Source organism: Momordica charantia (assembly GCF_013281855.1).
Source record: "Momordica charantia cultivar OHB3-1 chromosome 11 unlocalized genomic scaffold, Mcharantia_2.0 BLBB01000011.1, whole genome shotgun sequence".
Lineage (NCBI taxonomy): Eukaryota > Viridiplantae > Streptophyta > Magnoliopsida > Cucurbitales > Cucurbitaceae > Momordica > Momordica charantia.
In genome coordinates, this window is record NW_028275159.1 from 4,992,656 (window position 1) to 5,001,827 (window position 9,172).

Sequence of the window (9,172 nt, forward strand, 5' to 3'; positions counted from 1 at the left end):
TGTGACGCCCGTCACAGAGTTTCTTCCTGCGCCTCAAAGCCATTTGTTCCATCGATTAGAACCTATAAATACGGATTAGCCATTTGACACTTCATTCATCTCTTCATTGGAGCCTCTTCTTCCGCTTCGAACTCTGTTTCTCTCTCGGTTTCGATTTTTTCCACGGCTTTAATTTGCGAATTTTAGGTCTAATCGACGATTCCGTGTAATATGTGTGATATAGCGGATACGAGAATGGAAAACGAGGGGAAAGAGAACGGCGAATTCAGCTTCGCGAGCGGCGGAGGAGATACTGGAAGGAGAGGACTCCCGAAGATCCACACGGAGAGAATCACGGTGGCGACGGAGAGAGATATATGCCACGACGATAGCACGACGCCGGTGAGAGCTCGGACCATCGATCAGCTTCACTCTCTTCAGAAAAAGCAATCGACGCCAACAACTCCGATGACCGACGCTCACGGCGCCTTTTCCCCTGTTTCCGACGCCGAACGCCAGAAGCAGCAGCTCAAATCCATCAGGTACGAATACGACGCCGTTTGAGTGGCAATAATTAATTATTTGGATTAAATTTAAATAAAAATGTTTTAATTTGATTTGTTGCAGTGCGTCGCTGGCGTCGCTGACGAGGGAAACTGGGCCGAAGGTGGTGAGAGGCGATCCAGAGAAAAAGGCCGAGGCCCACAAAGCGACGGTACTGGACCATCACTATTTCGACGAGCCCATTCTGAATTTGAGCGACAGTGCTCTCAAGTTCACCCACATCCTCTACAATCTCTCCCCCGCCGGTAAGATCTCTCACAATTTCTGGACCGTCCATCTCTTTCAAGTTTCAACGGTGCTGATTTGAATTACAAAAAGCAAAAAAACAGAGCTTTACGAGCAAGCGATCAAGTACGAGAAAGGGTCATTCATAACGGCGACGGGGGCTCTTGCCACGCTTTCTGGAGCCAAAACGGGAAGGTCCCCAAGAGACAAACGAGTGGTCAAAGATGAGACCACTCAAAACGAGCTTTGGTGGGGAAAGTAAGTGCCTCTGCCTCCAGTTATTGAAACAAATTTCAGTTAATACTATTTTAATTTGAGGGACCAAAATAATATTGATACCTTAATTTTATTAATTTGTCAAAAATAAAAAAAAAACATTCAAACGGCGTCGTTAAGTGGAAATTTGACATTTAATTGATCTTGTATTGTAGGGGGTCGCCCAATATTGAGATGGATGAACACACCTTCTTAATCAATAGAGAGAGAGCCGTGGATTATTTGAACTCGCTGGATAAGGTAAAAATAAGAGAACTTACAAGCTTTTAAATTTTTAACTGACACTTTAATTGCTCGTCACTTGTTTAATAAACACCCATATCATTTAAAAAAGTTCCAATACCATCGATAGACTTTTTATAAACACTTAATAGTTTTAAACGAAGATTAAAGTAGAATTAGATAGATAATTGAGAACCAAACTCTCGTGGAAGAAGACTTTTAGGATAAAAGTGAAACATAAATTGCCACGTCATTTCATATTCTTCTGCATTAATATTTTGTTCGATATCTTTGTTCCAAAGGATAAGAATAGTGTTAAAATTTTTGAAATTTTTTTTTGAAGATTCGAAACAAATGGAATTTTTTTTTTTGAGGTAATTTAACCTTAAAAGAAAAAACAAGTCCGGAATAAAATTTTTGACAATCTAAAAGTCTTAATTTATTTAGGAGAAATTAGTTTAGTTGACCTTTTTGCCAGCGAGTGGCTGCTTCGGTCGAAAGTCTGTGGATAAGTGCGATGTCCCAATTTAGAAGGCGAATTTGGTATTTATTGGGCTGGCGGTGACAATCAAAATCCAGTGCATATATTTTATTGTAATTAATATAAAATAACACGCAAACACGTATGCGTTGGGTCCACGTCACTCCATTTTCTTACATTTCATAATGGATTCCATTTCCAGGATTTCAGATCTTGTTTTAAGATACTTTATACTTATCCATTCCTTAATTTTCGGGCATTTAAATATGTTTTCCACTTGTTCCCAATTCAAGAAACAAACAAAACTCAGCAGCTCTTATATTCCACAATATTCCCCCCCTTGTCTGACGATACATCATCATGCACTCGAGAAATATATGTGAAAATCTTAAGGAATTTGTCATTTTTTACCTCTCCTTTTCAAGATTCCGTAGGAACCAATAGGAGTGCAAGTTGAATTTTTCTTTAGGAAAAGGAAAAAGATGATCAATCCGGCCTAATTGAACAGATTCAAGCAGTTTGAACAACACATTGATATTGTCAATTCAAATTTGTAATTTTAAAGTAGAAAATGGATGGATCGATTGGAGTTTTCGAAAAATCTGAGTTCAATATACTTTCCAGTTGGAGCTCTAGTTTGAAGATTTGAACTTTCAACCTATAAGAAAAGTTATTTTTCTATTAAACTATGTTGAACTTGGCTTGGTTTTAAGGAATATGAAGATCATGTTCATACATAGATTCACCATTTAATAATAACTAATGCGATGAATTGCTAGTGCTGATATCTTACTCTGTATCCAGGTATTTGTGAATGATCAGTTTTTGAACTGGGACCCTGAACACAGAATCAAAGTCCGTATCGTCTCTGCCCGAGCTTATCATTCCCTGTTCATGCACAATATGTAAGTACCATTAAGAAAACACTATTAGATTTCATTGCTAACCATGTTTTGCATCATTTCATGTGACAGTAATTGGAAATATATCCAACTTTGTAGTTGCCAAGAATTTGTATAAAATGTTAAGTATACTTAACTTATCGAGTTTTTGGGTCAAGTAGTGATTTAATATAGAAGGAGAACGAAAGGTGTTGCTTCAAATATATGCTTGTCATTTGTTTTCCATTTCACTTGTAGAGTTTTGTCTTAATTTTCAAGCTCACAAGTGAAAGAGAGAGTGTTAAAATTTTGTATAAAATATTAAATATACCTCGGGTTTAATGGTGATTTAATAGTAGCAATTCCTAAATACATACTTGTTGAATGGCAGGTGCATTAGACCAACTGCTGAAGAGCTTGAGGACTTTGGCACTCCAGATTTCACAATATACAATGCTGGGCAGTTTCCATGTAATCGCTACACCCATTATATGACTTCTTCCACCAGCATAGATATGAATCTTGCTAGGAAGGAAATGGTTATTCTTGGTACTCAATATGCTGGGGAGATGAAAAAGGGCCTCTTCAGTTTAATGCATTATCTCATGCCAAAGCGCCAGATCCTCTCTCTTCACTCTGGCTGCAACATGGGCAAAGATGGAGATGTGGCCCTTTTCTTTGGATTGTCAGGTATGTGTTTCTGCGACTTGATTGAACTTGACATTCTCAATGCCTTGGGGGCAAGCGTTGAGGATCACTCTTTGTTTTGGTTGTGTTTATACAGGTACTGGAAAAACCACGTTGTCTACCGATCATAATAGGTACTTAATTGGAGATGATGAACATTGCTGGAGTGATAATGGCGTCTCGAACATTGAAGGCGGTTGTTATGCCAAATGTATCGACTTGTCGAGGGAAAAGGAGCCTGATATTTGGAATGCTATCAAGTTTGGGACTGGTAACAACCTCCCAACTTACTCTCTTGTGTGTGATTGTAGCTACGTCATTTCATATCTAGAGAATCAATATTGGTTAATGAAATGAAGATAGGAGTTTTCCGCTTGGTATTTGACCACATAAAATCGTCCAATTCCTAAGTAGGGTGAAAATGGATTCTACGAGATGTCTAACTTCTGGTTTAATAATCAACCTTAACCTGTATTTTGGTTGTTTTCTGCTGGCAGTAATAGACATTATTATGTTTGTTAAATGTTAGCTACCTGTTAATGTAGATTGCTTGTGGGGCTTATTCTTTGTTGTGCTTGTTTTTGGCTGCAGTACTTGAGAATGTGGTGTTTGATGAGCACACCAGAGAAGTCGATTACTCGGAGAAATCTGTTACAGGTAAGAAGCTACTTCAAATTTACTACTTAAACAAATTTAAGTTTTAAATTCCCTTATTCAAATTGATTTATTATCTTTCGGTTCTTGTCGACGCAGAGAACACTCGTGCTGCATATCCCATAGAATACATACCTAATGCTAAAATTCCATGCGTCGGCCCTCATCCAAAGAATGTAATTCTTCTGGCTTGTGATGCATTTGGGGTTCTCCCACCAGTGAGCAAGCTGAGCTTGCCCCAGACCATGTACCATTTTATCAGTGGCTACACTGCTTTGGTATTTATCTACTACTATTCTGTCATGCTATTCTATCCAGTATCCATAATGCTAAAAGATGGCAATCTCATTGAGCTTAAATCTTGTTGCAAAATCAGGTGGCTGGAACTGAGGATGGTGTGAAAGAGCCACAGGCAACATTCTCAGCTTGTTTTGGAGCAGCATTTATAATGCTGCACCCGTCCAAGTATGCAGCCATGCTAGCTGAGAAGATGAAAAAACACGGCGCCACGGGATGGCTCGTGAACACTGGTTGGTCGGGAGGGAGGTACAAAACGACATCTATATGTTCCTTTCTATAAAGAATCATACTTTCATAGAATAAATGGTAGCCCAGGTCAAATATTGTGCTCTTGGTCATGAACTAAGACTGATATTCTTTTTGTCCGTTTTTATGCAGATATGGGAGTGGTAACCGGATCAAGTTAGCCTACACGAGGAAGATAATCGACGCGATCCACTCGGGATCCCTTTTGGAGGCAAACTACACCAAGACTCAAGTGTTTGGGCTTGAGATTCCTGATGCCATTGAGGGAGTTCCTTCAGAAATCCTGGATCCAATAAACACTGTTAGTTGAATATGAATGATTCTCATTTTCATTTTCATTTTTATTCAGTTTTGTTAAAACTTCTTCCTTTTGGGAGATTTAATTCTCTGTATTTCTGATCCTTTGGACAACAGTGGTCGGACAAAGACGCGTACAAGGAGACGCTACTGAAGCTGGGGGCTCTGTTCACAAAGAACTACGAAGGGATGCATACTTACCAGTTGGAGAGGGACAGTAAACTAGCTGAGGAAATTCTCGCAGCTGGTCCCATTTTGTAATAAAAGAACGGTGACAAGAATTTGGGTGGAGGATGTTGTCTTCGGAGTTGTTAATGTGTGAAAGCTTCAAAGTTGGAGTTTTTGCGGATAAATAGATGTACTGGTAGTTACTTTCCTGTGATTTCTCAAGCAATGTTATAAAATAAGAAATTATGTAACAGTTTATAATATAAACTTTATATTACCTGTATTGTAATGTGTTTATTAAAAAAGAAGAGCGAGAGAGAGAGGTGTGATGCTATAGAGGGTGTTTCTTTTCAAGGTCTGTACTGTTGCATGGGGTGGTTTTATATTATGTTTGTATAGCACAATTTGCAGATGTAATGTAATTGGTTTACAATCTCTGATTTAAATATGATGTTCTTATCATTAGAATATTAATGTTTCTGATGACAGATCAAATTACTTCATGATTTAATAATCAACCTCTTATAAATTTTCAATGTACTAATGTAGCACTTGAATTTATTGTTGCGTATGCATTTAATTAGAATTTAGTTTATATAAGTGAAGTGCTCTGGTTTGCGATTGTGAAATTTCTTAGAAAGAAAGAAGCTTGATTTCCATCACCCATATTTGAAATACTTATTGTATAGACATTCAAATTTGTTCCAAATTCCATTGGAAGATCTTCTAAAGCTTAATATGGAAGAAAACCATCTAAAACGTGAGGCCAATTACTGTATTTGTTACTTGCTTCTTGTTCTTTCTTTGAAAGATCCGACTTTAAATGCATCGAACAGTTGGCTTTATTCACAAAATCAGTTCACATTCCACATTTTCCCACTACTATGCATAATTTGAATGGTAAACAAAATTCAAGAGAGAATAAAGGCAAATAAAACAACATTTATGAACTGAATTCCAGTAAATAACTATGTATGTGTAACTGAAAGGCTGTAACCTCTGCAGTTAAATTATGAGCCCCCGAGTCGAAAGACAACCTCTAAATTACAAGTTTTGCGGCTGATAATTTTATTTCCAACTGTCCAGAAATGTATGAGGTCAAAAGTTCACTTTTATGGCCATGACAGGTTCATACACTTTTTAAGATTCACTGGTCGATGTTGAATCATCTTTGTGCTTGATCATACCAGAATCGACGAGAATTGGAACCTCGGCAGCAAGCCATGGTGCAAGTCCCAAACAAAGAGCGTGAGCAATTCCAAACCTAGGACTGCAAAACAACTACTCTATCAGGTGGCTATTTACACAGTACTTAGTAGGCTCTAAATCATGCCAATGGAAAGCTGAAACGCAAAGTGTCATACCCTACAACAGCTCCAAAACAGTCATAATTTGATGATTTTTCATCATTAAAAAAAACAAATGGATTTAAAAAAGTAGATGACACAAATGAAATGCACTTCTCGGTGCAGGTCTCATTCTAGGATGTGCAAGAAATTTGCATGGTCTAAACTTTTAGATGTGATGTCTCACTTCTTACTCTTATCATATAGATAAGAACAAAACTGAGAATTCGGTGGTTGACCATGGCCTGGATAAGAAAACTTAATATGAAGTTGTCTTAATTAACCTCGTCATACTGATTTGACTAAAGGCAATCACATGATTCATGTAAAATAAAGTTCCTCTCACATAAATCATGATGAACAAATCTGATTTCTGTGTATAATAACTGAGGATTATAACCTTGGGAAAACTTGGAATTAAGGCATTCACTGTCAAAAACTTGGAAAAGCCGAGCCTGTTGAGACGCATATCAAAGCAAGCATGCATTCTGAATATGAATTAAAAACCCTAAACCCTAAAGCCGACTCTGATTTAATGTCCACTTACAAACCAATGCAGATTAAAACTAGCCAGTTGTGCAAACACGTGAACTCTAATCTTCTTATTTCTACCGGCATTTAAATGAATAGAGATGAAATTACCAGTTTTTAGCCCATAGAGGCTTGAAATGAATGGTTAAGCAGATCTTTCCACCTCTGTACATCTGAAACAATCCAATTAAACAATGTTTTCAAATTCAACCATGAGAAACGCAAAACCTTCAATATAAGCAAATAAAAAAAAAAAAAAAAACCTTCTGGGTTTTCCCATCGAGCTCCGGCAGCTCGAGCTCTGGCGCTGTAGAGGGATACGTGACGGGAATATCGAATTGAAGATCGAATTCGTACTTGAGAAGATTGTGGATATACCAGCACTTGCCGGTCCATCGTGTTCCTTCTGGATTAGCAGCTGAGATCCGGAACCAGTCGTTGTCATTGGACTTGTTCATCTGGGTGTAGGCGATTAGTGCCTTGTACTCCTCCTTCAGCCGCTGCGTCCACGCCGCGCCATCTCTGGGGCCAGCTTTGGTCGTGAGCAGAGGGATTTGAGTCAGCGTCGACTTGGTATTCGGATCCCAACCCTCCATGCTTCTTCTCTGCTAACCCTAGCCGATATTCCGATCTTCCGTCGATCTCTGCAACTCCCCAAATGGACCTTTAGCAGATCTTAAATAAATAGGGGTATAGTCGGAATTCTGGCGGTACCCGGCAACAAAAACAATTTTCTTTTTTTAAATATAGTATTTATAATGAAAATTATTTAGCTTCTCGACTTATCTTTTTTCAACTACAATGATAATTAAGAAGGAAAATTTGACAAAAATATGTTAAAATATATATTTGTATAATAACGAGCTGGATTTTTTCAATAGTAGCGAGAACTTAAGTATTTTTCATTTATAAAAAAAAATATATATATATAGGGTGTTTATTCAAATTTCAAAAAAAAAAAAAATTCCCTTTTATACTTCACTTGAGTGAATAATGAACCATGAAGTGTGGTAATAGACATATTGACGTGAATTTGAACATTTACTCTTTCAAGATAAAACACTTGTTACTTTTATTTTTTAAGTTAATTTTAAAGTTCAATTTCTCCTATATACCTTATTTAACTAATTAAAATGTATTTTAGTATGTGTTTGTTTATAACAAATGGTAGACATATGGTGAACCACGACCCTTCTTTTTTATTTTCCTACGATATAATCATTATTTTATGTCATAATAACTATATATTGTTTCATTATTATGGTAATTTACCATGTCAATGGTATGATCGTGTGGTTACTCTTATTTGAAAATCAAATATATTTTTGTCTTCGAATTTGTCGATAAGTTGGGATCTGAACATTACTATATTGGATGATTGGATAATATTTTTGTGACAAATATTAGTAATGTATTAATAACTATAGCATATCTTAACTGATTGAGACACTTATCCACGATCAATAATTCGTAAGTTCGAATCCCTACCTTACATATTATACTTAAAAAAACATATATATTAGCAATGTATTATAATTGCAATTATTTTACAATGACGAATAAGTTTATTATGTTGGGTCATAAGAATGTCAATTACCAATGATGATCACTTTTACTCGTCATTTTGTATAATTTTTGTTTCGAGTATATGATCTACGTTTAGATTGGTGGTCAATATAAAACTTACCTCTTGAGAAAAAATTTAAACTCTCCCTTCTAGAGGTCCAACTTCCAAAATGAAAAGGAAAAAAAAAATATCCCACCTACTTGCTTTCACAAAATTACAATTTGAACAAAAAAACCCAAGAGAACAACATAAAATTGTAATATAAAAATTAAACCAACACAATCTCTTAATCGAGATATATACTTTTAACTAGTCGAATTATCTTCAGATTGACAAGACTTCTATAATTAAAACATTTTTATAGTTACTATACATGTTACTGACTTTGTCAAACTTTATCAAATTGAAACTTTTGAGTATGTCTCTGGAATTGTTTGCTCCATCCTTATGAAATTATTATCCGTGGTTATTAGGTGATGATTACATAAGTTTTTTAGGCAACCTGATTTTTAAGATATGTTAGATAATTTAACAATTGATTTATTATAATGGTAGATGTACAAATGCCTTCCATAAAAAAAATATATATATATACAAATGCCCGTGACAAGTTTAAGAGTTTTAATTTAAATGCAATTTTAGTTTCTTCATGTCTATTTTAGTATCTGTGTTTTTAACTATCGTTTTCTTTATATGTATTTTCAAAATGTATGTTTCGGTCCACATATTTTAAAAAGTGTCAAATTTA

At 36.1% G+C, this 9,172-nt stretch overlaps 2 protein-coding genes across 2 annotated transcripts; one reads left to right on the plus strand and one right to left on the minus strand.

Moving 5' to 3' along the window:
• Positions 1–3: 3 nt before the first annotated feature.
• LOC111012464 (phosphoenolpyruvate carboxykinase (ATP)) lies at positions 4–5,426 on the plus strand. The gene is made up of 12 exons (XM_022286633.2): positions 4–521; positions 607–788; positions 873–1,026; positions 1,200–1,284; positions 2,552–2,652; positions 3,020–3,318; positions 3,413–3,586; positions 3,907–3,972; positions 4,069–4,247; positions 4,346–4,515; positions 4,648–4,816; positions 4,930–5,426. The coding sequence occupies exons 1-12, from the start codon at positions 211–213 to the stop codon at positions 5,071–5,073; spliced, it is 2,034 nt and encodes a 677-aa protein (XP_022142325.1). The 5' UTR covers positions 4–210; the 3' UTR covers positions 5,074–5,426.
• A 476-nt stretch (positions 5,427–5,902) lies between these two features.
• On the minus strand, positions 5,903–7,560 carry LOC111012975 (ubiquitin-fold modifier-conjugating enzyme). The gene is made up of 3 exons (XM_022287288.2): positions 7,121–7,560; positions 6,969–7,030; positions 5,903–6,250 (listed from the first exon to the last, which is right to left on the minus strand). Exons 1-3 carry the CDS (start codon positions 7,451–7,453, stop codon positions 6,121–6,123), a joined length of 525 nt encoding a protein of 174 aa, XP_022142980.1. The 5' UTR covers positions 7,454–7,560; the 3' UTR covers positions 5,903–6,120.
• Positions 7,561–9,172: the final 1,612 nt, after the last annotated feature.

Bases quoted from the DNA above. Each gene is read 5' to 3' on its own strand.
- LOC111012975 (XM_022287288.2), bottom strand. From the start codon at position 7,453: ATGGAGGGTTGGGATCCGAATACCAAGTCGACGCTGACTCAAATCCCT. The intron at 7,031-7,120 runs GTTTTTTTTTTT...GGATTGTTTCAG, and splicing joins TCGATGGGAAAACCCAGAAG to ATGTACAGAGGTGGAAAGAT. The intron at 6,251-6,968 runs GTAATTTCATCT...GTTGTTTTGCAG, and splicing joins CCTCTATGGGCTAAAAACTG to TCCTAGGTTTGGAATTGCTC.
- LOC111012464 (XM_022286633.2), top strand. From the start codon at position 211: ATGTGTGATATAGCGGATACGAGAATGGAAAACGAGGGGAAAGAGAAC. The intron at 1,027-1,199 runs GTAAGTGCCTCT...CTTGTATTGTAG, and splicing joins AACGAGCTTTGGTGGGGAAA to GGGGTCGCCCAATATTGAGA. The intron at 3,319-3,412 runs GTATGTGTTTCT...GTGTTTATACAG, and splicing joins CCTTTTCTTTGGATTGTCAG to GTACTGGAAAAACCACGTTG.